This window comes from Malaclemys terrapin, chromosome 13 (assembly GCF_027887155.1).
Source record: "Malaclemys terrapin pileata isolate rMalTer1 chromosome 13, rMalTer1.hap1, whole genome shotgun sequence".
NCBI classification, from domain to species: Eukaryota; Metazoa; Chordata; order Testudines; family Emydidae; genus Malaclemys; species Malaclemys terrapin.
The window spans coordinates 13150100-13176174 of record NC_071517.1 but is presented as its reverse complement, the minus strand read 5'-3'; the positions used below and the strand labels follow the sequence as shown (position 1 = coordinate 13176174).

The 26075-nt window shown below is 49.8% G+C and overlaps 1 protein-coding gene across 1 annotated transcript in view; it reads left to right on the top strand.

Annotated features, from left to right (window-relative positions):
• The first annotated feature begins 3024 nt into the window (after positions 1-3024).
• Positions 3025-26075, top strand: part of CACNA1G (calcium voltage-gated channel subunit alpha1 G) — a 275653-nt gene continuing 252602 nt past the window's right edge. Inside the window, exon 1 of the mRNA XM_054047819.1 lies at positions 3025-3861. Within this exon, the coding sequence (XP_053903794.1) occupies positions 3617-3861 (245 nt within the window). The 5' untranslated portion in view covers positions 3025-3616. The remainder of the gene's footprint in view (positions 3862-26075) is intronic.

Genomic DNA, 26075 nt, shown 5'->3' with positions numbered 1-26075 from the left:
GGAATGCAACAATTAAAAGCCTCCAGGAGCAAATTTTAAAAGGGGACCCTCACTCAAACCGGTCTGCAGCTTTGCAGGTACACTCAGGTAGCTGTGTTTAAAGGGGAGAGTGTTTGAAGGCATCACTACTTTGGGGTGCAATAAGTCATGACTTGTCCTACTTCTCTTTGTCACAGAGTGCATGGCAGCCACCCCTGTGACACAGACCTGTCTGGGGTAGGGTGACCAGATGTCCTGATTTTATAGGGACAGTCCGGATTTTGGGGTTTTTTTTCTTATATAGACTCCTATTACCCCCCACCCCCTGTCCCGATTTTTCACATTTGCTGTCTGGTCACCCTAGTCTGGGGAGTTAGAAGCTTCCATTACTTCAGTTTTCTTTCAGCAGCCCTCTTGGAGAGGTGAGATGGCCCAGTGGCTAGGGCACTGGGGTAGGAATTAGAGCAGGGAATAGAACTCAGGTTTTCTATCACAGACCTGCTGTGTACCATTGGGCAAGTTCTTGGTCTCCTACCTTTTCCCTACCAGTCTGCTTTGACTGTAAGTTCCTTGGGGCAGGTACTGTCTCTTACTCTGTGACTACCGCAGGGGTCCCATCTTGGCTAAGGCCTCAAAGCACTACAGGCGTGCAAATCAGTAATAGGATCTTGAGCTGCTCCCCCTTCCCATCAGGTTACTGTACAGCCCTATCCAGGTACTCCGTTACCTCTCAAGCCATAACAGTCCAGTTCCCAGACCCATCCACAACCTTGGCAGACTCCCATAACTGCAATCCTCCCTGGCTGCTCTCCTCCCAACATCACATGACCCTCAGCATTGCATCCCCACTATGTCTCGCTTAAACCCTGGCTGTTCCATTCCCTTCTGGGGCCGACAGAGCTAATCCCCTATTTCCTTGGCTCTGCTTCTTGCCTGGGCATCCAGACATCAGAACGATTCCAGCCGCCTCACCTACCAGTTACCTACCATGAAGCCTGCTTTGCTCAGGCTTGTGTTTATCCTGCTTTCCTCAGCCCAGCTGTCTCTGTCTCTCCAAGTGGCATTTCCTCCCCGCCCACCCCTCTATCCCCATAACCATTTCCTTCCCCTCCCTCCCCCCCACACACCATGGCTTCTCTGTAGAGCCCTCCTGAGTGGTGAAAGCCCAGCGAGCCAGCAGGGGGAGCTCTCACCGCACCAGCCAGGGAGGAGGGGGACCTGCGGGGATAGCATGGCTTACCCAAGCCAGGGGCGTGACGGGATCTCTGCCCTGGTTTTGGCAAACGCCGGGCTCCCCTAGAGCTAGACCTCGCTCCCTTGCAGACGCTCCTCCACGCCACTCTCTGGGCACGCTTCACCTCTGATATCGCTCCCCCTCTCCTCCAGGCCCAGCTGCACCGTCTGCTGAGGACATATGGCTCCCTCTTCCCTTGCACCTCCTGGGGGCCTGTAACCCTGGAAATCTCCCCTTGACGCCTCGCTTCCCAGAGTCGATTCAGTGTTGTCCGCTCCTGCCCAGGGCTGCCCCGAGCCTGCACCAGGAGTCACTGCAGGGAAGAAATCTAGTACCTCCGCAGGGGTGTGTGACAGGACGTGTCAGGAGGGTGCCCGTGAGCATGCAGGGGAGCGCCCCGGGCAGGGGCACCTGTGCAGGGGCGGGGGCGGTGCGCCGAAGCGCGCATACCAGGGTGCGATGGGGCAGCCCCCTGGCTCGCTCCAGCCAAAGCAATGTCTCGTCCGCCCTTGGGGGGAATAGGAGAAGGTACAGGGGAGAAACAGAACTGACCCTAGCGCAAGGCGGATGCTAGAGTGAGAGCGGAGCCAGCGCGGGATCGCTGCCCAGACCCGGCTCCTGCGGGCGCAGTGTGGGGGTGAGTGTCGCCAGAGCCTCCGGGGCACCTGCAAAGAAACCGAAGCTGCTCTGGCGAACTCTAGAGAGCCCGGGGACCAGGCGCCCTGGGGGCCTCGCTAAAGGCGCCTGCACCCTCGGCTCCCCCTTCTGCGCCGCTTCCGCCTCTGGCAGCGCTGCCTGGCCCCAGCCCAGCCGGCTCCTCCTGCTCCAGGCAGGTGCTGCCCAGCCCCACCCAGCCAGCGCTGAAGTCGATGACAAACCGGCCCTGGGGACAGCTCGGGCCCTCGGTCTCTCCGCTCTCTTACCCTCTGCCCTCCTTTCCCGGCCAGCGCGGCTCAGCTTGCTCCGGGCTGTCGGACACACAGATCCGCCCAAGCGCCCTCCCTGCCCCTGCTGGGTGCGCTGCCCTCCGGCCCGTTCCCCTGCCCGGGACCCCACCTCCAGCATGGGGCGCTACAGAACCTCGCCTCCCCCCCCAGTGCAGCCACAGTCCAGCGCCCCTCCCTCCCCAAGGGGCTCTGGGAGCTTCGAGCCACAGCCCGGCCGTGCGTGCGCCTCAGCGGCCCCCCTGCTCGCTGCCCGGCCCGGGGAGGCTCCCCGCGTGTGACGGGCTGGCCCGGGCTCGCTCATAACCCCCACCCAGGCCGGCGCGGGGATTCAAGTGCCGCCCCCCTCCCTTGTCTCCGCTAACTAGCCGGAGCTCGCGCTCTCCCTGTGCAATTCAGGCTCGGAGCCCCAGAGGCAGGCAGCCAATCCGAAGGGGGGTTCGCCCCGTCCTCCAGCCCCATTGGCTGCCCGTGCGCCCGGGCTGGGGTGGGAGGGGTTCCCAGCGCTCTAGTAACTGTCTCAGATTCCAGCTGTGGCCCCCGCCGCTGTATCCCTTAATTGCCACCTCCTGGAGCCAATGGGAAAGGTCCGAGGGGCCAGGGGCGAGCCCAGATTGGCTGCCACGGTGGCTCTGGGGAGGCGGTGCCCGGGCTGGAAGTTGGAGTGAGGGATCCAGCTGTGAGGCGCGCGGAGCTCTCAGCTTCTCGCTCGCTCTGCCGTCCGAGAGGCAGCGCTAAGGAGGAGCATCCTTCGCGGGCTCCCTCCGCCGCTCCCCCCCACCCGCGCGTCCCCTCCCCCCAGATAACCCTTGCAGGGCAGGAGGAGCCCAGCCCCCAGGGGAGGCTCGTGGACCCCAAACCCCCTCCTTGCCCCAGGGGGGGTCCCCCGACTCTCGCCCTCCAGGACCTGCCCTGCCATTGGCACGGCCAGATGTGCAGACGGGAGGGACAGATGCGGACCCGCTAAACGCAGCCCAGGCTGGACTGGGAGCAGCCCCTGCGCGGCTGGTGCGCGCTGGAGTTGGGAGGGGAGCCGGGGAAAGGATTCCATCCCCGCTGCAGGGGCTGAGACGGTACCTCCTCCCGGGCTGGAGCGGGATCCCGGAGGCAGGCAGAGGAGAGCAAAGTGAGGAGGAGCTACCGGGACCGGAGGAGGGGGAAGCAGAACCGGGCCAGCCAGGTCCCGGCTCGGCTTCGATCCGGCTCCAAATGCCTGCAAAGGGGGGACCTGCGCTCATCCAGGCGCCCACCTAGGGAAAGAGGCTGCAGCCCTGTGTCTGAAGCTTCCCCGAGCCAGAACCACCGAACCGAGCCAGAACCTTATCCCGAACCCTCCGCAGTCCCCTAGTCCCACCCAGCATGGCTGCTCCCTGTAGGTCCCTGACCCTCTAATAACCCCCTCCCGCCTCGGGCACATTTTTCCTTCTCCCGGTTCGGACCCGGGTCTGCTGGCCGGAGGATGGACGAAGATGGACCGAGAGCAGCCGAGGAGCAGGACCCAGAGCCGGGCAAATCCAAGACTTTCATCCGCCTTAATGACCTGTCCGGGAATGGAGGTCGCTCGGGTCCAGGGGACAAGGACGCAGGAAGTGGGGACTCGGAGGTGGAGGGGCTCCCCTACCCGGCTCTGGCCCCGGTCGTCTTCTTTTATCTGAGCCAGGAGAGCAGACCCAGGAGCTGGTGCCTTCGGGTGGTGTGCAACCCATATCCTTTGCAAGCTGGCAGGTGGCACTGCCAAGGTAAGCCTGGGCACCCCTCTCCAACCCTGCCTCCCTTCCACGGGGCTTCCAGATTAGAGAGCTCCCTGGACCTCTTTGCCCCCATCCCAAGAAGTTATCTCCATGAAGGCGGCTTTGCAGGGCCAAGGCTTATAGGTTCATGGAGCACCCTTGGACGCCAGCAGTTGCACAGCTGGAAGCTCTCCAGATGCTGAAAAGGCTTGGGGTGTGTGTGTGTGTGTGTGTGTAAGGGGGTGGGGAGGGAGAATTGGAAAAAGAGCCTGGACTTGGTGAATATTGTAAAATTACCCGCAGACTCCGCTTTCAGGTTGAGGGGAGGGGGGAGAAAGCAGAGACGCGATGCAAATATTGATAAAACAAAGACCCGAATATTGACGAAAACAGTCATTAGAGTGGCTCGTTGCTCCGCTCAGGAATCCAGCTCCGAGGAGACTCTCCCTGCGTTCCTTCCCAAAGTTTGCAGCTTTTCCTCCCGTGGAGGAGGGGGCTGGAGGGGTGGACGGGTGTGTGCCTGCAGCTCAGCTCCCTCGGTTTTATTTGTCTGTCTCCAATTCATTTCTTGGAAGTTTTTCCAGAATCTATCGAAGGGGTTTCTCAATGTTTCCTCCCTTAGTAGGCAGGGATTTCTCCGGGGTTGAAGTCATAACATGGGATTCCAGAAAAGTACTAGAGAGAATGGAAACAATATGTAACGCTCTGGAGAGGGACAGCAGGTCTGTCTGGGAGATGGAGTTGCACTCAGCCCGCTCCCCCTCCTGTCTTTTCGGTGAGGAGGTGAAAGGGAATGAAATTGAACCTGGATAAGGCTGGATTGCGCTGACACAAAAGACCCCTCCACCCTAGGGGTTGGTGCAAGTTCCTCTTGGAAGGCCCTGATGATGCCAGCTCCCTTATCTACAGAAGTTGTGTGTGGGGGGAGGGGGGATCTATCCTTTAGCCTCATTTTCCCCATCCCCTCTAGGCGCGTGACCTATTGTAGTCAATGGAAAGACTCCCATTGGGTTCAATGGGTTTTGGATCAGGGTCCCTGGCTAGCATTTCCTTTGCTAGGCCCATAGTCTAAAGCCCCTGAGAGATCGCCCCCAAGAGAGGTTTGCATGGATGTATGCGTGCATTTACTTTTAACCCAGCCTGGGATTCCCCCCCATCCTCTTCAACCCAGCAGCTGCTTAGACACCACAATGGACCCTAACCCCACACCTATTCTACAAACATGGCCAGATTTCAGACACCTTCACCCCCAATTAAACTGGGGGGGGGGGATAAGTAGATAAAATCATTCCCTCTCCCTCTCGCAACGACCAGACATCTGTTTAAAAGAACAAAGGAAAGGGAGCAAGAATGGGTGTTTAATAAAGCGCTCCTGGGTGCAGATTAGATAGGAGAGTCTAGGAAAGCGCAGACCGCTCCATCTACTACAGTGATGGGAGAGCGTTTTACACTTTAAATGTATAATTACAACATTTGCATGACAAAAAGAACCACAGAAGGAGCCTCTCTCTTGCAAATCTGTGTTCGTGGTAGCTCATTTCTCACTCATCCTGTTTTCTATGCCATAGTTACATAAAAAAAAAATCAATGGCAAACCTTTAAAGAGGGGGGCAGTTTACTGAAGTGTTAGATCTGGCATGGCTAAGACATGTTAACTAGGGACAGGAAAGGAACATAAAGCGATGGGGACGGGGGGCTAGGGAGAATAGGAGGGGAGGGTTCCTTACGGTCGATTTTGAGCCTGGCTCTGGTGTCCTTAAATAATTTAACTTGTGCAAGGCAGGTTGTGGCACAAACTTGCTTTTTCATGCAATCCTGAGTGCTGGTGCTCTCTGCAGCCCCCAGCCAGTCGGAGATGATGGTTGGGCTGAATACTCAGTGAGGAACGCATCCTTCTAAATCCATCACTTAGGCTCTTCTCCAGGTGCGTTAGCTGTAGTGTAATTACAGAACCTCATATTTAATTTAGGGGCTGCTGCTTGACTGGAAGGCTCCAGGAGCCTTCCATGGGATTTACCAGTCTTTTCCACTGGTCTCTGTTCATTTATTGAAGGGCTACGTGATGATTCTCCCATCCCCCTTTCAATCACTACTGGAAATGAAGAATGGGCGCTCAAAGGACTTGATCTAAAGCACATTGAAGCCAATGGGAGATTTCCCCATTGACTTTAAGGGGATCTGGGGAAGGGCCTGTTTCTTCTAAAAGCTGCTTTCCTTTCTCTTGTGCTGGATGTAAAAGACCAATAAGGAGTAGTTTGAGTGTGGGGTTTAGGAAAAACACAGAATTGGGCCCTGGGGAGTCATAGATTGCAGCAGTCTGCTAAAAATCAGAGACCATTCAGGGTTTAATGGAAGAAATTAGAGGTCACCAGGGTGAGCCATGATTCATATGGTTACCTGCTTGCTTGACTCCCTCTTCCTGGTCCAGGATTGCGGGAAAGCTGTGTTGTTGCTTTGGGCAAGTCTAATCCTCTAAGAGAAGGGGAAATAGCACTGTTAGCAAGGGGGCTTTCTTAGCCCCTTCTTTAAAACCCTCCCTGGTGTCAGAGCTGCGCTCAACATTTTCTTTGTAGCGTTACAGACGCTTTACCGCCTCCAAACTCGTTACATGTATTTTAAAATAAATAATAAAAACACAAACCCAATTTAATCAGAGCTGTCTGACTGCCAGTAGGGTCGTGTACATAAAAGACAGCATCTTCCTGAGTAAATAGGAGGAAGTTATTAAATCCATTCAGCTCTTTCAGGGAGCGAGCTAGTCAATTACACACATGCCGAATACCTGAGTCTGTAGTGTAGAGGGTGGGAGTAGGTGATTAACATCTGTTGTCTGGTTCCCCTTAGCCCTCCCCAATTTCGGGCTAATCAGTGAGGGGTTAAATCAGGGTTAAGTTTGGTTGTTAGAGAAACTTGGCGCTGTTCTTCTATAGTCTTGAATGCTGTTTTACTTTTGTGATGAGGATAATTTATCTGATAAACAGTCTGTTTCATTCTTAGAATAGAGGTTTCAGTTCCCAATCACATGAATACTTTCCAATGGTTTCCCTAAATCTCATTCACACTAGCTGAGCAGTTCAATGCTGCACTTATTTAAGCATCTTAGGAAATCTTGAAACTTGCTAAAGCATTGTCTTTGGGAAGGAAATATTTGCTAATGTCAGCCTGCCAAACAGAATGGGCTTATTATCTACCATTATGAATATTATTATTTACCATTGCTGATCTCGCTGTGTTTTCTAGCCTCTTTTAATGATCGTTTTGAGACAGGTGGCATCTCAAAAATGTGCAGGTGTTTTCAGTGGATTCCTTATTATTCCCCCAGCCTGTCTTGCTCATACGAGGTGCCTATTTCAACTTGAAAAGCATCTCAGTACACAAGTCTGCCAGTGCAAACAGGTTAACTTTTGTCCTTGGAAAATTAGTGTTGTTTAAAAAAATAAATCTTCCACCAAGCACTTGCAGGCAGCAGTTCAAAGGGAGCTCAGCCACTGATGGCAGCCTGGGAAGCTGGCATTTCCACTGATGGTTACCTGTTCTCGATTCATTACTGAGAGAAAAAAACAGAGGGCTTGGAGCCATATGCCCTCACTGGGTAGCAGTGCTGTGGCCCTCTGGTCACCCCCCCCCCCCAAATATGTTTTCAATGTTGCTGACCCAGAAACCAGGGAGTTGAAAATGTGACTCAACCTGCTAAACAGTGAGTGAGAGGGATATTTTCTTCACCCCGGAGTACTGGCTGAGTTTGATCACTTGCTGAGGATCAATACATTTGAGATGTTATTAAACAAGCTTGCTTTTATTGTTGGTTGCTTGCTGCTGGAGTGTTGGGAGTTTAGCTGTCTGCCTGTTGACATTTTTTCTACTCCTTTAGCTCGGTTGTTCAGAAAAGTGACTTATCAGATCTTTAAGAACCGAGGCCCCATGGTAAAAGCATATCATCAGAAAATAAGATCAGATCACATCTGGCCAAATTCTTTGTTGCCACCAGCTGTTCTTGATCGAGCGACAGTGGTTTGGGTCACATGGCTGGCAAAATCCTCTCCGATCCACAGTGGTTTTGACAGGGGAGAGCTGAGCTTTCGTTAGCGTGTCTCAGTATTTTTTCTTTGTTTTACCTTTTGTCAGTTGCGGAAGTTGCAAGTTCAAAAGGCCGGACTCTTGTTTAATTGTGTCTGCTCCCTTCCTATTTCTTCAATTCCCAAGTGCCCTTTTTATTAATTCAACTAATTCAGTCCTGGTACTTGTCAGATGAGGACAGGTTGTGGAAACGTACAAAGTCCTGACTTGGCAGGGCCTCTATTTCAACATGGGGTTTGCGGTGCACTAATATAGCCGATCAACGTTGTCATTTACTGGGGGTATCACGGTGTACTGCCAGTTCTGGTCCTGTGCCCTTGGCTTCTCCTCTCTCCCTAGGGAGAGAGCTTGAGTGAACAAAGCTCCCTTTGCTGGAGTGGCCTGCAATTGCACACAAGGCTGAAGTACCACTAATCCAAAAGATGCTGGTCTGTCTCTCCAAGCTGTTTACATGACCTTGATATTAGAGGTGATGAGGGGGATTTGGGGTGGGGGAAGGAGCAGGGAAATAGTAGATCCGCTGAGTATTCAGCATGCACTCATGCAAAGTTCCATGGCAGAATGATTCCTCAGGGTTCTCTGTAGTGTTTCAATCTGAAGGGTTCACCTCCTGGGCCGTAAGGGCTTATATTTGGTTTCTGAGAGCACAATTGTTATAGCTGGGTTGGGGGAGGAAACTTCTTCCCCTCTCTCTCTCAAATTTTGAAAGGTCTGGACTGATCCAGATCTCAGACGACCCAAAACTGGGGGATGTTTGGATCTGGTGTCTTGATTCCAAATCTATTTAAGTCCCCTATCTCTCTGTACTTTCAAGTATCTACATTCAGAGGGCCAAATTCTGCCCGCCTTACTTGTGCTGTGTAGTAGCTGACCCTGCAAGGACCAGCATGGATTTCAATAGGAGTCAGGCATTACTCAATGGTGACAGAATCTGGCACGTCTTCTGTACAGCAGAACCTGCTGCTAAATTGTGTGGCCCCAACGGAGCCTGCATCAAAGATGAGTGCAGCTCCCTTTACTGAGATCCGTGCGTCCACGTGAGGTCGGAAGGAGAGAGACGCTTTTCACCGGAGTTCTGGGATTCCATGAGTGTGTCTTTGCTGTGTCAAGTTCTGGCAAGGGGACTCTGTGTGAAATGGGGGGGATTTTGGGGGTGATGCAGGGCCCCTGCAGCATGCATAGGAGAAATCAGCTGTGTGTGGCATTGGGGTGGAGGGTAAGATGCGCAGGCACTTCCTGAGTTTGAGGGAGGGAAAGGTAGAGTGCTTTGGAGCATGAGTGACATCCTGGAGGCATCTGTCTGATTGTCTGTATATGAGAAGGTGCTACTGAGGTCTGACCTTGTCACTGTGATAAAAGGATCCACTCTGTTCTGGGTGAGGAATGTCTGTTTAAAGACAGGAGAAGGCCAAATGTTTGTGTTTCATACAGGCTCACAATCAAAGTACTGTATTGGAACTTTTGACCTACAGGTGACATTAAAAAAGTTAAGAAAAGCCTCCAGTACCGAAACTAGGGCTTGTGTGTTGCATTAAGGGGCCTTCTGTAACAGAGAGTTCACCACAGAGATGTGTATCTGTCACACACACAAAAAAGGGAGAAAAGCCCGGTTACTTAACTTTTATTTTTAAGTGAAATTGAATCTACCATGCAGGCTTGGAAGGACGACAGCCAGGCACAGGGGCTAAACAAGGCTGCTCTGCTGATCAGAGCCAGAGAATTAGGATGTTTTCCAAGAGCTGTGGAGTGTCTGAAGAGCAGGCATGGAGCAAATAAGGAGGATGGAAACTGCTTTGTACTGAAAGAGCTCTGCATAGGAAAATAATACAGAGCTTATCTGAAGGGGACCGTGGGCCCTTGTTGTGGCAAATTCTCAGTCTCTCCTCACCCTGTCCAGATAGCTTCTGTCTGGAAAGTGAAGCTCATGTGCCTAGAAGTAAGAAGACAAGGAAAGTGTATTTCCTTAACTAAGGGTGGAGAAGGTGCCACTTCTGGGATACAGACTGGTTAACACACTCCCCTCCCATGGTGGTGTGTCCTGTGAATCAGCTTTCACTGAACGGAAAGGTTTTGAGTCCTGCTTGTGGTGGCTCCTGGTCATTGCAGTCTCTTCTCTCCTGGTAATTGCTCCCTATAAAGAGGGGGGCGCCATTGGCTAAATCTGAACCCAGATCTAAGTGTTGAAATCCCCACCCCCCCCTCAAGATTCAAGGGTGGTGTTTGGCTTTGCTGTTTTTGCTTCTGATCCATTTATAGCGCCTCAAACCTAGATGGAAAATCCGAGTTCTGCCAGGAGTTGGGGTTTGAAAACCAGATGGAACACTGCAGAATCTTGCAAGTGCAACCGTAACCCAGCCCACATTCACCAATGGGTTCATGAGCCTTGGCAAAGCTGTCTAAGGCCTTGGCTTTTTAATGCAATCAGGTGAGTTTGATCTGGCCCGGGGGGGTCTCCCCTCTGGCAGTTCCACACTGCTCTGAACCCTTTCCATTGGAGACATTGCCGTTCAAAGGCTCTGTCCCGGTGAGGTGCTCGAGGGCCCTCAGCTCTCACTGGAAGTCTTTGCAGCTGCAGGTGTCCAGCCTCTTCCAGGTCTGGGCCCTAAACTGTCATGGCATTGAGCCAAAACCCAGCTTTTACTTGTGCCGTGGCTAGACTCCCATGAGGAGCTGAGCCTGTTCTGTGCTCAGTGCTTAAATTGCCTTGAAGATGGGGAAAGTGGCCAAAGTTTCCTACAGCTGAAGTATCCCGTGTGATGGTGCAAAGGGTAGGCTGGTGGGGTGTAGAACAACCACCTCCTGGACCCTAGCACAGAATCCTATCCACCCCAGTGACTCCTTTTATCTCTAACCCTCTCCTAGCAATGCCTGACACTGCTTCGGTTCACTGAAAGGAGAGCAGGAGGGGCGGATCAGTGATTAGGACACTAGCCTGACACTTGGGAGATGTAGGGTCAATTTCCAAAATCTCTGCCACAAATTTCGCTTCTGCCCTTGGGCAAGTCACTTAGCCTCTCCGTGCCTCAGTTCCCCATCTGCAATGGAGATAAGAGACCCGCCCTACCTGGCCGAGTGGTTGTGAGGATAAATACACTAGAGATGGTGAGGTGGGGGTCATGTAAGCTCTTGGCTCCGGAACTACCTTTGTTCTGTGTTCATGTAGTGCTTAGCACAAGGGGCCCTGAACTGTGCCTGGGAGTTCTAGGCACTCCCTCTGCTCTCCAAATCCCACCTCTAGCCCCTAAGAGGCCATGGTTGCCTCTGCCAGGCCTGCCTACTATTCCTTATCCAGGGAACTAAGTAAAATTAACCTCTATCGTCTTGTTCTGAGTATCATTACCCAGGGGACCGAACTGGGTGGAGAGTCCCGACCATGTGGAAGTGAAAGGGAGGGCTTCTATGGCCTCCTAGCAAAGGGGTTGGTGCTGGGGCGGAGAGGGGAGGGAATATGCTGCAGAGCCAACCTTGCCTTTGCCCCACCTTACTCCCTTCTGCACCTCATAGCCATGAAGTCTGTAGGGCCCATTCCACAGCGAAACTCGGCAGTAAAGCCAACGGGCAGCTCCCTGTCTGTGCTGTGTGAGGAGAGGTAATCTGCTCATTCCCACTCTACCCCCACCCCTCCAGACCTGTGGGCCATGCACAAAGGTAGAAGCTTGTCTAGGGTGGTGTCTGTCCCCTGGCAACAGCTCCCTGGTGTAACTTGGCGGAAGGCACGCTGGGTAGCTAAACTGCAGCAAAGGGCCACGAGAGACGACTCTGCCCTGGGTTACCCCGGGGTAAATCTGGAGGAACGCCACTGAAGTCTGTGAAGTCTCTCTAGATCCAGGTCAGCATAAATGAGGTCAGAGTCTGGAGCCAGGAGAGGTCTGCCCAAGCGTGACTCCTGGAACAAGACCCCACGCTGATCATTGGGTGGGGTATCTTTGAGTGAATTTGGAGGAGGGGGGTAAGATGGACAACACCCCCAGTAAAGAAGATGGAACTTCTTTCAAAGTCCTGCTCCGGGGGAGGACCAGCCAAGTAGATGGAACTTCTTTCAAAGTCCTGCTCCGGGGGAGGACCAGCCAAGTAATCATGAGGCATCTCATAGTGTTTGAAAACCCTCGAGGTGGGGAAGGGGTGAGGGGGGAATGGTATTTGCCTACTGTGGTATGACACAGCAGTCAACAGAGCTCTAATTACTGCCTCCCAAGCAAAGCCAGCAGAGGTGCAATCTTAATCTAACGAACGCACTGCACCTCCACACGTATCTCCTCATCTCTGTATCGTGCAGACACCACTACATGGCTGAGCCGCGAGCATGGTTTGTTTGCCTTTTGTGCGTGTGTGCATAGTTTTTAAGGAGATCCTTCTGTGTATTCCCTCTTCCAGGCAGTTGTGTCACATCTGGAAGTTTGTGTAGGAGTTTATCCAAGCGCTGGAGTGCAGTACAGCTTTTTCTCATTTAAAAATCACAGGCTGGCATTTCGAACGGGGGTAGGGGGGAGGATTGTCTGCCAAAGGGGAGGCTGGAGCAGAGGAATTGTAATGACTTCCAGAAGTTTTCTTTTTCTTTTCTTTTCTTTTTTTTTTTTTTAAGAGTGCATGTACAAAGGGTTGACTCAAATGCAGTTAATGGTTACGTTGCTCTCACCTGTCCCTGTTGCAGGCTGGCGTCTTAATGATCTGAGATGTCGATGGGAGAGTTAGCAGCTGCAGGCTGGTTTGGGGGGTACTGGGCGGAGCCCAGAGGAGGCTAATGGCTTCTCCAGGTTGAAAGAGGTAGCAGTATCCTGCAAAGGGACCACGTTCTTCAGTCGGTGACAGTCTGGTTTGATTTCTTGCCTCCTTGTAGGAAATCCGGAACAAGGATTCCCATAAGAGGCGAGTAAGGCAGAATCTCCAGAGACCGGGTTTTAATTTTGGAAAAGAGTAAAAGGAATTCCTGGAGTGGGATCTCTCGCCTGATTCCCGGAACCCCTTGCTCCTATTCCTGCCTCTTGTTGGTCCTGTCGACATGGAAGGAATTTGCACTGATGTAACTTACTGGCATGGACCCTGCTTTAAATCAGTGCAGTACCTCTGCATCGCTGGAGTTATTATACTGGTGCAACGTCTCTAATGTAGACAGGGCCATAGCTGCGCAGGCCTGGAGCGTTCCCTGATGGGGAGGCAGATGCCTCTTGTGCTCACTCCCATCCATACTTGTAATGATGAATCTGCATAGAGACGTTCTTCCCAGAGCACTTAGCACCGTGCAGATTGCGTGTGTGTTTCTGTTAAGTACAGTTACATGCTACAGGGGCGTGTGGACAGAGCGAATGCTATTGCTGACATTCTGCTGGGAGTGAAGTAAGCTGAATGTTCTGAAATGTTACAGCACGTCGCAATGTACAAATTGCAGTTCTTGTTTCTGATTGAATTATGTGTATTGTTAGAGTGCCCAGCTGGCCCCAGCCAGGTTCCAAGGCCCCACAATGGCTCTCTGCAAGAATGAAGTTTTTTGAGGAGTGGGGAGGGAAAGTAGCTTGACTATAAAAGGGTTCTTCTATATGTGTGTGGTAGGGATTCAGAAGAGGTGCCACATTTCAGGGATGGGAGAGAAAGGGTGTGCATATAACCACACACGCACATGCCTGCTCTCCTCGTTCTCCATAGAAATGTAGCAGCTGCTCTGTAGCAGCAAGGCTGTAGACAAGTTTTTTGTGGTTTCCTTAGGAGTGGGAATGAAGAATAGTCTCCAAATGACACTTTGGGGGGATCTTAGAGAGGCAGATTGTAATTAACCAAGTTGGAATTTGGCCAAGCCACTGAAAGTAACACCCTATAGTCCTCTCTGCGCAGGACAAACCACCATGTTTAGCAAGTGAGCTGCTGCAGAATCTAAACACGCCTGTGACCCGGGATGGTCTGGCTGGATCTTTTAGATGCAGCTGATTTGTTTTAAGCAGGTTTCAAATCCATGTTTTATGCTGATTGGCCAAATCTGTCTATAGGCCCTGTTGTATTTAAACTGTGCTTTGGCAGGTTTGGTTGTTTGAGATGGTTGGGAAAATGCCAGTTATTGTGCCCAGAAAATCTCAAAGATTTATTTTTGTTTTGTTTTTTTCCCACAAAAATGTTTTGGTTTTAGGATGAAAAACTGAAAATGTTTCCATTTTTTTAAAACTTTTTTTTTAACATGTTTTTGATTTGAACAACAAAAAAACCTTCCCATCCACCGCTCCAATTTTTCCTAAAAATATTTGTTTTTCAGTTTCCGGTCTCTTTACTAAAAAACCTTGCAATTTTTTACCAGAATGAACACTTCCGGTGAAAATTTTCATTTGGGTCAAAAAGCCCTTTTCCATTGGGGAAAATGTTTAGAGGAATGACCAGACCAGCCATTTGTTGTGTGAAAATGTTTGCCCTTGTTGTCAGAGGTGCCAGGGGATCTCTAAGGATCACACCTTGCTGGTGCTTTGACCACTTCAGAATTCTTTGAGTGTGTCAACAAGCATGTGGATAAGGGTGATCCAGTCAATATGGCACTTGGCCTTTCAGAAAGACTTTGATCAGCTCCCTCACCAAAGCCTGGCTCTTAAGCAAACTAGGCAGTCACGGGATAAGGGGGAAGGACCTCTCATGGATCAGTAACTGGTCAAAAGAAGGTTTCAGAGTAGCAGCCGTGTTAGTCTGTATCCGCAAAAAGAACAGGAGTACTTGTGGCACCTTAGAGACTAACAAATTTATTTGAGCATAAGCTTTCGTGGGCTACAGCCCACTTTGTTGGATGCATGTAGTGGAAAATACAGTAGGAAGATATATATATAATATACACACACACACACACACACACACACACACACACACACACACACACACACACAGAGAACATGAAACAATGGGTGTTACTATACACACTATAAGGAGAGTATCCGAGGGGTAGCCGTGTTAGTCTGAATCTGTAAAAAGCAACAGAGGGTCCTGTGGCACCTTTGAGACTAACAGAAGTATTGAGAGCATAAGCTTTCATGAGTAAGAACCTCACTTCTTCCAATATAAGGAGAGTGATCAGTTAAGGTGAGCTTTTATCAGCGGGAGAGAAAAAAAACTGTTTGTAGTGGTAATGAAAATGGCCCATTTCCAGCAATTGACAAGGAGATATGAGGAACGGGGGGGGGGGGGGGGGGGGGGGCGACGACTAAGCATGGGGAAATAATTTTACTTTGTGTAATGGCCCATCCACTCCCAGTCTCTGTTCAAGCCTAATTTAATGGTGTCCAATTTGCAAATTAATTCCAATTCAGCAGTCTCTCATTGGAGCCTGTTTTTGAAGTTTTTTTGTAGTAATATTGCAACTTTTAGGTCTGTAATTGAGTGGCCAGAGAGATTGAAGTGTTCTCCAACTGGTTTTTGAATGTTATAATTCTTGATGTCTGATTTGTGTCCATTTATTCTTTTGCATAGAGACTGTCCGGTTTGGCCAATGTACATGGCAGAGGGGCATTACTGGCACATGATGGCATATATCACATTGGTAGATGTGCAGGTGAATGAACCCCTGATAGTGTGACTGATGTGATTAGGTCCTAAGATGGTATCCCCTGAATAGATATGTGGACAGAGTTGGCAACGGGCTTTGTTGCAAGGATAGGTTCCTGGGTTAGTGTTTTTGTTGTGTGGTGTGTGGTTGTTGGTGAATATTTGCTTCCGGTTTGGAGGCTGTCTGTAAGCAAGGACTGGCTTGTCTCCCAAGATCTGTGAGAGTGATGGATCGTCCTTCAGGATAGGTTGTAGATTCTTGATGATGCGCTGGAGAGGTTTTAGTTGCGGGCTGAAGGTGATGGCTAGTGGCGTTCTGTTACTTTCTTTGTTGGGCCTGTCCTGTAGTAGGTGACTTCTGGGTACTCGTCTGGCTCTGTCAATCTGTTTTTTCACTTCAGCAGGTGGGTATTGTAGTTGTAAGAACGCTTGATAGAGATCTTGTAGGTGTTTGTCTCTGTCTGAGGGGTTGGAGCAAATGCGATTGTATCGTAGAGCTTGGCTGTAAATAATGGATCGAGTGGTGTGGTCTGGATGAAAGCTGAAGGCATGTAGGTAAGTATAGCGGTCAGTAGGTTTCCGGTATAGGATGGTGTTTATGTGGCCATCGTTTATTAGTACTGTAGTGTCCTGGAAGTGGATCTCTTGTGTGGACTGGTCCAGGCTGAGGTTGATGGTGGGGTGGAAATTGTTGAAATCATGATGGAATTCCTCAAGGGCTTCTTTTCCATGGGTCCAGATGATGAAGATGTCATCAATGTAGCGCAAGTAGAGTAGGGGCGTTAGGGGATGAGAGCTGAGGAAGCGTTGTTCTAAGTCAGCCATAAAAATGTTGGCATTCTGTGGGGCCATGTGGGTACCCATAGCAGTGCCGCTGATTTGAAGGTACACATTGTCCCCAAATGTGAAATAGTTGTGGGTGAGGACAAAGTTACAAAGTTCAGCCACCAAGTTGCCGTGACATTATCGGGGATACTGTTCCTGAGTATGGACTTATAGTCCATCTTTGTGTGGAATGTTGGTGTAGAGGGCTTCTACATCCATAGTGGCCAGGATGGTGTTTTCAGGAAGATCACTAATGGATTGTAGTTTCCTCAGGAAGTCAGTGGTGTCTCGAAGATAGCTAGGAGTGCTGGTAGCGTAGGGCCTGAGGAGGGAGTCTACATAGCCAGACAATCCTGCTGTCAGGGTGCCAATGCCTGAGATGATGGGGTGTCCAGGATTTCCAGGTTTATGGATCTTGGGTAGCAGATAGAATACCCCTGCTCCGGGTTCTAGGTGTGTGTCTGTGCAGATTTGCTGTTGTGCTTTTTCAGGCAGTTTCTTGAGTAGACGGTGTAGTTTCTTTAGGTAACCCTCAGTGGGATCAGAGGGTTGTAGAATGTGGTGTTGGAGAGCTGCCTAGCAGCCTCTTGTTCATAATCATGATCAAAAGAAAGGAAACAAAGGGTAGGAATCAATTGTCTGTTTTCACAATGGAGGATCTGTGAAAACAAAACAGTGAACAGTGAGGTGGCAAAATTTGCAGACAATACAAAATTAATCAGGACAGTTAAGTCCAAAGCCGACAGCAAAAAGTTACAAAAGGATCTCACTAAATTGGGTGACACAATAGCAGATCAAATTCAGTATTGATAAGTGCAAAGTAGTTCACATTGGAAGAAATAATCCCAACTATCCATACAAAGTGATGAGATCTAAATTAGCAGTTACCACTCAAGAAAGAGATCTTGGAGTCATGGTGGGTAGTTCTCTGAACACATCTGCTCAATGTACAAAAAAGTGAATGGAATGTTAGGAAGCATTAGGAAAGGGATAGATAATAAGACAGAAAATATCATAATGCCACTATAGACATACATGGTACGTCCACATCTCAAATACTGCGTGCAGTCCTGTTGCCTTACCTCAAAAAAGATATACTAGAATTGAAAGAAGTGCAGACAAGGGCAACAAAAATGATTAGGGGTATGGAACAGCTTCCAGACAAGGAGAGATTAAAAAGGTTCATCTTTGACTAGAGACAGCTAAGGGGAGGATCTGATAGAGGTCGCTAGAATCATGACTGGTGTGCAGAAAGTGAATAGGGAAGTGTTTATTTCCCCTTCACATAACACAAGAAGCAGGGGTCTCCCGATAAAATTAATAGTCAGCAGGTTTAAAACAAAAGGAAGTACTTCTTCGTACAGCACACAGTCTACTTGTGGAACTCCTTGACAGGGGATGTGGTGAAGGCCAAAAGTATAACTGGGTTCAAAAAAGAATTAGAGAAGTTCATGGAGGGTAGGTCCATCAATGGCTATTAGCCAAGCTAGACAGGGATGCAACGCCATGCTCCAGGTGTCCCTAAACCTCTGATTGCCAGAAGCTGGGACTGGACGACAGGGGATGGGTCACGCAATAAATTACCCTGTTCTGTTCATTCCCTATGAAGCGTCCAGCACTGGTTGCTGTCAGAGACAGGATACTGGGCTAGGTGGACCATTGGTCTGACCCGGAATGGCCATTCTTATGTTCTTATGACTCAGCCTAGTCTGGTAATGCTCTAGCAGCGATGTTTTAGCTGCGTCTACTGCCCCCTTCTCCCCCTGACCCGAATTCCCTCTCTACCTCCAGAGGGGTCGTCCCTGCTCTCATTGCCTAAAAGCAGGGATTAAGGGGCTATCCATAAATACGTAACACTTTTTGGGTGATTTCTCCCCCCCCCCCCGATCCACCACCCCATCGCTTGTAGCACTTTGCAACACTGAAACAAATGTAAAATTAAGGACACCTCCTCCACCCCCTTAATGCATTATGTAATTTATGGACTGCCCCTGAAGGAGATGCCCCTGCTCCACTCACGGGATGACGCATAAACTAGAATCACCCCTCCCTGGGAGCCTACCCTGGAGCATGGGTTTATGGCGTAGGAGGCTGGCTGAAGAGATCCCATCAGACTGAGATGAAGGGATTTTTGGGATGATTGTGGCTTGGAAGGGACAGACTTCTGCCTGACGGTGACCAGGGAGGCTGGAGTATTTTCTGGCCCACTGTGACACAGAGGGCAGACCAGTGCTTTTCCTTCCCAGTGGGAGTGCTGCTGGGAGCCTCGACTTTATTTTGAAAGACTCCTACGTGAGTTTGGTCTTTCACTACAGCTAAAGGCATGGGGAAAATGCCCTTGCACATCTGTTTGGATTTGCAAGCAAATTTTGATTGGATCCTCATCTGTGAATTTGGCCGAGCACTAAGAAAAAAGGAAGAGGGAAATTCCCATGACTTATTTACATACAGAACCAAATGAATCTCAGTTGATCAGGCTTTAGGACCCCGCTCATATTTGGTGTCTACAAACCTTCTAGCAAACAAGCTCCCTTAGTGCAAATACCAGAAATGCATGGTTTTCTTTAAGCTTGAATATTCACTGCAAGCAACTTTCCGACGCGATCTTAGTCTCTAATGTGGGGTCGTGTACCGGGCGTGTGTTTTACTTATGGCACATCATCCGATCAGTGAGCAGAAACAATGCAATGCGTCTGAGGGAACTAACCGTCCTGGCCTGCATTTCAAAGGCTGAGTGTTCCCTAGTGGGTTGCTCGTGAACTTTTGAAATGGAGGCATGCACGTGGGCGTGGAGGCGGGGAATTGTGCGCAGGAATTTGTGATTTTAATGTCACCGGAGGAGTTCATGGTTGTCCATTTTCACCTCGTGCTGTTTGAGAACAGACCATGGAGTGCAATAGTGTCTCAGCCCCCCAGTTTCTCTGAATTTAACATGTTTCCTACTACATCTCTACCCCGATATAATGCGGCCCAATATAACATGAATTCTGATATAACGCGGTAAAGCAGCGCTCCGGGGTGGGGCTGCACACTCCAGCGGATCAAAGCAAGTTCAATATAATGCGGTTTCACATATAACGCGGTAAGATTTTTTGGCTCCCGAGGATAGCGTTATATCGGGGTAGAGGTGTACTTTTTTGTCAACGAGGCTTATTTTCCTCTGGTACTTTTTCTCTCCCTTTCCTCTTGTGCTCACCTCAAGGTAAAAATGCCAAGAGCAGAAACCAAGGGACCGCTAGATCACAGGGGAGCGGTTTAAATATGGGGGGCAGATGTTGGGCTGTAATGTGCATTGACTGAACCTTGGGTGGTCTGGTGGCCAAATTCCTCTTCCTTCCAAGGCTCAATCCACTCCAGCACAGGCAGAGTGTGGGGCTATTTATAGATGTTACCAGAGGGTTTGACTGCATCCAAGGACCAGGCAAATAATATAGCTTCTTGCATATAGGGCCTGATCCTGTGTGTTGCTGAGCATTGACTTTGATGGGAGTTGAAGGTGCTTGGCATCTCTCAGGATCGAGCAGTTTAAAATAGTTTGCAAAGTCCTGCCCATAGAATTGGACTGCTTGTACTCCAGGTAGCTCCTAATTCTGCATTAGATTATTCCCAGTCCCTTGCTTTCTAAAGGAACAATGCCCCTAAAGATGAATGAAGTAGGCTCTTCTTCCCCACCTTAACCCAAGTTGCAGACCAGAGGGTATCTTGGTCCTTTCTGAGTGGGGCTATCCATAAAGGTCCCCATGTGTAGGGGTATGAATGATGTCTGTACAGGCTCTAAGCTTCTGTGCTTTTGTCACTTTCAGCTTCCTTCTCAACACCGTTTTCTACCAGAAGCTTTGCACATATAGTGTCTTGATTCAGCCTTCTTCCATCTCAGGTGTTGGGAACTCTAGCTGTTCGATGCAATTATTCCACCTTAACTGGAGAAAGCAGAAATCCCAGTAAAAATGATGAATGATCTAGCCCTCCTGCTCTGTTGAATTAATGCCTATTTGGGCAGGCAGGCAGGGGTAGAATTAAATTAATATCTGACTTCTGACTGCTACTGTACCTGGTTATTGACTTATCTCATGCTGTAGGAACACGCACATCTAGGGACGTAAACTTAGGATCATATTCTGCTCTGGGTCATTTTGAAGCTCTTTCGAGATTCATCACAAACTTTAGGGTCAGAATCCCAATGTCTTCAACAAAGAGCTGAACTCTGTATCTAGCCAATTGTAAATCTGAATAAGTGTGTTCCTCGGTATGGGTTTGTCCCACATATCTTGGAGATCTCTTTTGCATAACCTATCATTTAGAACCTTAACTGGATGACTTGTTCCTGAAAGGAATGGGGGAGTGATTTGTCTCAGGGACAGCCTGAGGTTTTCTGTGCTAGGTCCAGGGTTCAGTTGCAGCCCAGATAAGTAGGAACAACTGGAGGTTTCTGTACTGGGATTCCGATCTCATGTAGTAAGAGGAGAAGGCAGGGTGGTCACCAATCTCTGGCACCTGTTCCAAGGTTGAGAACCCATGGCCTCTATGAACTGAGTTAGGTGATCTGAGTCCACTTCCTAGTGGCCAGAAACCTTGTTGGCAATCCCAGCAGAGTGGCCCGTAACTGAATGAGCCAATGGAGACTGAACTCCCTTCACCTCCTTGTAACATTTGATTCCATGTGATGGTTTTGTTTGGGTGGGTATATCTAGGAGGCAGCAGCTTCATACCCAGGAAATGATTTTGGTCAGAATTATTGATGCAATGAGGCCATTTTACTTATCTATAAAGCAACAGCATCCAAAAAGAACTGCATCCCAACTAACCAAGCATTTCTCCCAAGATCTAACTGCCTATAGTTTTCGTTAAACAGAATTCGTAAGAATCTCTGTAATAGCAGCATCTGGTGACGCCAAATAATATCTCACCCTTTACAAGCAATCCTGGCAGGGCATTGTTGGGAAATCTGCATCGGCACTGCAGGTATGTCATGGACACTGAATTCACCTAAAAAATGGGCCATGATGCTGTGGCACAAATGATAGGCAGAGAATTCCAAGTTAAAATGGATATAGTTTAACTACCCATGATGATGAAGAATTCAGGGTTAACGGTTAAGAGGGGATGTTCAGTCACAACATTGGGATTTGTGTTCCCAGTTTGCTGAGCTCTGAGGTGAGGGCCTGACCCAGAACCACCAATGACTTCAGCATCTTGCATGATCTCGGTAGAAGTTGGGGATGCTCAGGGTCATGCCTTTTACTAGCTCAAAGCCTGGTAAGTGTCTGCTTCTTGCAGGGCTTTCCAGGTAGAGCCGGCAGGAACGTTTCCACCCAAATGAAATGTATTGTTTTGTTGAAGCTGACACAGCTGTTTCGCGCGCCGCAGCCACTCAGGATCTCCCCCTCCCTCCCGGGTTTGAAAGCCTGGTAGGGAGGGCGAGCAGCGGTGTGCGAGCGGCAGCAGCGGAGGTGAGTTAGGGCGGCCGGGGCACATTTTTAGGGGCGGCATGGCCCGTGCCAGAATGCCGCCCCTAAAAATGTGCCGCCCCAAGCACCAGCTTGTTTTGTTGGTGCCTAGAGCCGGCCCTGTCTACAGCTGGGTGGCTTAGGGTGGTTACTGGCCTGGGACGTGGGAGACTTGCAGTGCCTGCTTTGGGATGAAAAACCGTGCTCCAACTCAGGCAGAGCAAGGGCTTGAACCTTGGTCTCCCACATCCCTGGTGAGTGCTCTAACCACTAGGCCATAGAGGGAGACACGCATCCTTTCTACCCCAGCTCCCTTTTTTGGGAAGGGTTTTGTGTTCATTCCAATGCAGAATCAAAACAAGCTCCAGAACCTGGGATGTTGCCGTGTAACGCAATCGCTGTCTTCCAACCAGCTCAGCTCCTGCCTAGCAGTGGGGCTCGCCAGCTGGAGACCTTTGTGCCTGTCTGCAGGTTCTTCGCTGCATGTTTGGGGGTTCACTCGGGGAAGAAAGGCCGGCTCTCTGCCAGGCAACTGACCCCCTGCAGGGGAGTACTTGGCCCATCCTGTTCATGTGCTTGGGATAAAAGATGCTCAGGTGCCATCTCCAGGGGGGGTTACTTTGCTAGACATGGTGGTCACCAGGGGGCTTAGACATGCCCGTTCACACAGGCTTATGTCTGTTTCAATAGCCCGAGATTTGTATTCCGCTCTACTTTCTGCATTCAATCTTATCAACTGCGGATAAAATGGAAACCTGACCTTGTCTCCTCAGAGTGGGGCGAGCCCCGAACTTCCCAAATCTCTCAGGGGTGTCTGTGTCTCCAACCCTTCTGTGCCCCTTCCTGGAATGCCCCACCTCCCCGTCTGCTAGCGTTGTTACATCCCCATTCGAAGGCCATGGTGCTCTTTTCTTGGGGGAATCCCCCAGCTGCTCACGCCCCTGCATTCCCCGCTCGGAGCCGTTCTGGGGATTTGCCATCTGCTAACAGCTGTCGCTCCCCTGCCATCTTCCTTCATCCGGTCCCTTCCTGGGATCCCCTGTTCAGAGTGGAATCCTCAGTGCACATTTTGATCTCTTTCTGCCATCTGTAAAGGCATGTGGTAACAACTGTGGGTTGTTAGCCTGAGGAAGGATTAACTCTTTGTGCTCCTGTATCCTGCTGATCCTATGCTGGGAACTGGTAGCTGTCTGTTTCCCTGAGGGAAAGGGACACTGTTCTGTTCTCTTAGCAGTATATGCTTAAAGACCATGGATGGCGTTTCCTTTGTTTTGACTAAAGCAACTTTAATAAATATGGGGAAAGATCCAAAGGGAAGGTTTGTTCCCTTCTCTAAATGCTTCCTACTGGCTCTCTGTTTGCAATCTCCTTTTGTCTAGTCATAAGAAATCGTCCTCTTTTTATTTTCTCTCACCAAGGCAGAATTGATGTGGCGTGTTCTGCCCTTGTGCGGTGTAAGCTCTGTGCCATTTTATCAGGTGTGATGGGGGAAAGGTTATCTGCTCCCCCGCCGTCGCCAAGAGACCATGTGTGCTGGCTGCCGGCCTACTGCGTATGTACTAGAAGAGGCTTTGCCGTTGCAGAGCCAGTGTGGTATGGGAGCGGCTGGCGTGCCTTTGTTTTGATTTTGGATTTTCCTGATTAAAACCATTCTTTTCGTGGCACGGCACAAACAAGGCTCTCACTGGTGTACAAGCCCAAGGTGGGGCATGGCCGTTTGGAAACAACCAAGTGCAGGATTTAAAGAGCAAGGGGCATTTGGCAGAGGGTTGTGTGTGCTCAGGTAACCAGTAACAAGGTCTGTACTCAGGAAAAGGAAAACGCCTGCGTATCTTCTCTCTCTCTAAAGTACCCAGCTCAGGAGGTGGTTGTCCCCACGTACACGCGCGCTTTCTGAGACCCATCCTGCTAAGCGCTGGACACCATAGTTCACCTGTAGCACTTGGAACCTCCCAGGATTGTCTGGGGTTGGTCTCAGAACCAGCCCTGGACTGTTGTGTTGGGAGTCGGTGGCAGGGAGAGTCTGCAGGCAAATTAAGGAGGAGCGGGGAACCCAACGCTGTTTCTTAAGAGAGGGTAATTCAGCCGCCAATGCGGAGTGTGGTCTGAGCTTACAAAGGACTCTGCTCCCACATCAGGAGCTTGAATGACACTCCCTCTATTAGGGACTGGGATGAGATCTTCATGGCGGGGGAAGGGTTACCCCACCTCTGACTCCACTGGGGTTTTGGGCTCCTTTATTGAAGCATCTGGTACTGGCCACTGTCGGAGACAGGATACTGGACAGGCTGGACTAGAGGTCGGACCCAGTATAGTAATTCCTATGTTTCTGTGGAAAGCTCATTGAAGACAATGGAAAGATGCCATCTGACTTCAGTGGCCTTTGGCTCAGGCTCTCAGACAGTGGCACACACAAGGTGTCATTTGCTGAACATACTCTACGCTGAACCGCAAGCGCCGAAAGCTGATTACGCCTCTCCTGGCTGCATTTGACGGGCTAAATGTGGGCTATGTGCTTTTACAGTGTGACTTGTGGCTCTCCTCTATCTCCGCTATGGAGATGTGGCCCATGGAGACCCATGCAGGTCCCAGCAGGCCGTACTCTATCCTGAACCAAACATCTGCACCTCTGACGCAAGGGCAATCCGCTCCATTGTACACAAACTAGGGATGCGGTGAGTTCCAAAGACCTCGGATAAGCACAAGTCCCTGGTGCAATTAACAACCTCTGAAAGGCAGTCTCTTGGCAGGAAGGTGAGTTGGACTCCCTTAGTTAGGAAAGAGTGAATCAATAACCTCTTGACACACGATCACCATTCACTTGTGTTTCCTGTTTAACTCCAATCTATTTCCACCTCTCTGGGTGCATTTAGTTACCTTTTATTAGATGTTGCTATGGTGACAGTCTTCGCTAGGAGGCTTTTGTTTTATCATCACTGTTCCTCCGGTAACCTCTTCCCTTAAGGTGGAATGGGCCATGTCCTCTTCTCTACTAGCATCCTTGACACCTTTAGATATGTAGCTCTAATTTGATACACCCAAGGAATACATAGCATTCAGTATAGAGTTTTACATATTCAAAGCACTGTCCAAACATTAATGGATTGCTCTTCCCACCACCCCCTGTGAGTATTCAAAACAATGTGAATGATCAAAGGTCCCTCTTGATAAGAAACTGCTTTTGATAGTAGCGCGGGAAGGTTTGCCTGGTACCTGTCCAGAAATAAAGGAAGAGCACGAAAACAATCCAGGGCACCTTGAATTGTCGCCTCTTGTCCCTGTAAATGGAATCTGTCTTCAAGAGGATGTTCAAAAACAGTCAGCGCCTCCCGTTTCTGTAGATCCACAAAACTAGGTCTTCAGCTACCAGTGACTGCAGATTGCAATCTTAAAAATGGATGAGCAAGTTACAGTCAAGGTGAAAATCTCTCCAAATCATAACCTTTTGCTATAGAAGGACAAATGTAACTGGTCCCCCCTCGCCCCCCGCTCCATACACACACAAATGCCCTGACTGCATTCAATTGTTGTATTTTTAATGCCCTTGTTTTCCAGCTGTTTTTTTTTTAATTATTTACTTGGTTTTCCATTAATATTATTTTACATTGGGGACAGAATGGAGATTGGGATGTGTGTGTGTGATGAATCTATTCAAGGAGTTGTGATCTCTGCATTTCATTTTGCAGTTCAGCTGGAAAGCTCTCATTTCCAAATACACCCACACACAGACGCAGCGAGAGAGCGAGAGAAAGAAAGACAGAGACTCAAGGGGGATGGGGAGGTTGGGGCGGGGAGGCACTGGGGGAGAGTCATAAAGAATGAAATGCCAGGGAAAGATAGGAGATGGGTGAGCAAGTGGGTCACATGCTTATCACTCAAGATTCCAAAAGAACAGGGGACATCGCTGTATTAAAAAATTCGGGAGTCCCTGGAAGTGAACAACAGTGGCTGAATGTCTGCATGGCTCTGAACGATGGCAGCAACCTAACATCAAGATCAACCCATGCTTTTCTGATCCCTTAATGGCTGAGAGTCAAGCAGGAGAACGTCATGTGCCCCTGGGGACAGAGCAAGTTTGCGGTGTGACATTCGGAGAGATTTAGGGCACTGGCTGCCATGCAAGTGATGTAATTGCAAACTCCTTCCCGTTTTGGGGTAGGATGATTAATGAGCTGGAAGTTTATGCCCTGCTCTAGTTCTGCCTGGCGTGTAGAGAGGTTCTTCTCCATCTTTAATCAGAGACACACGCTGGTGTTTCTTCCTTCCCCCCATGCACTCAAAACTCAAGGCCAACTGGTTGTCAAAGTTCTCAGCAATGGCAGCCAGACTCCTC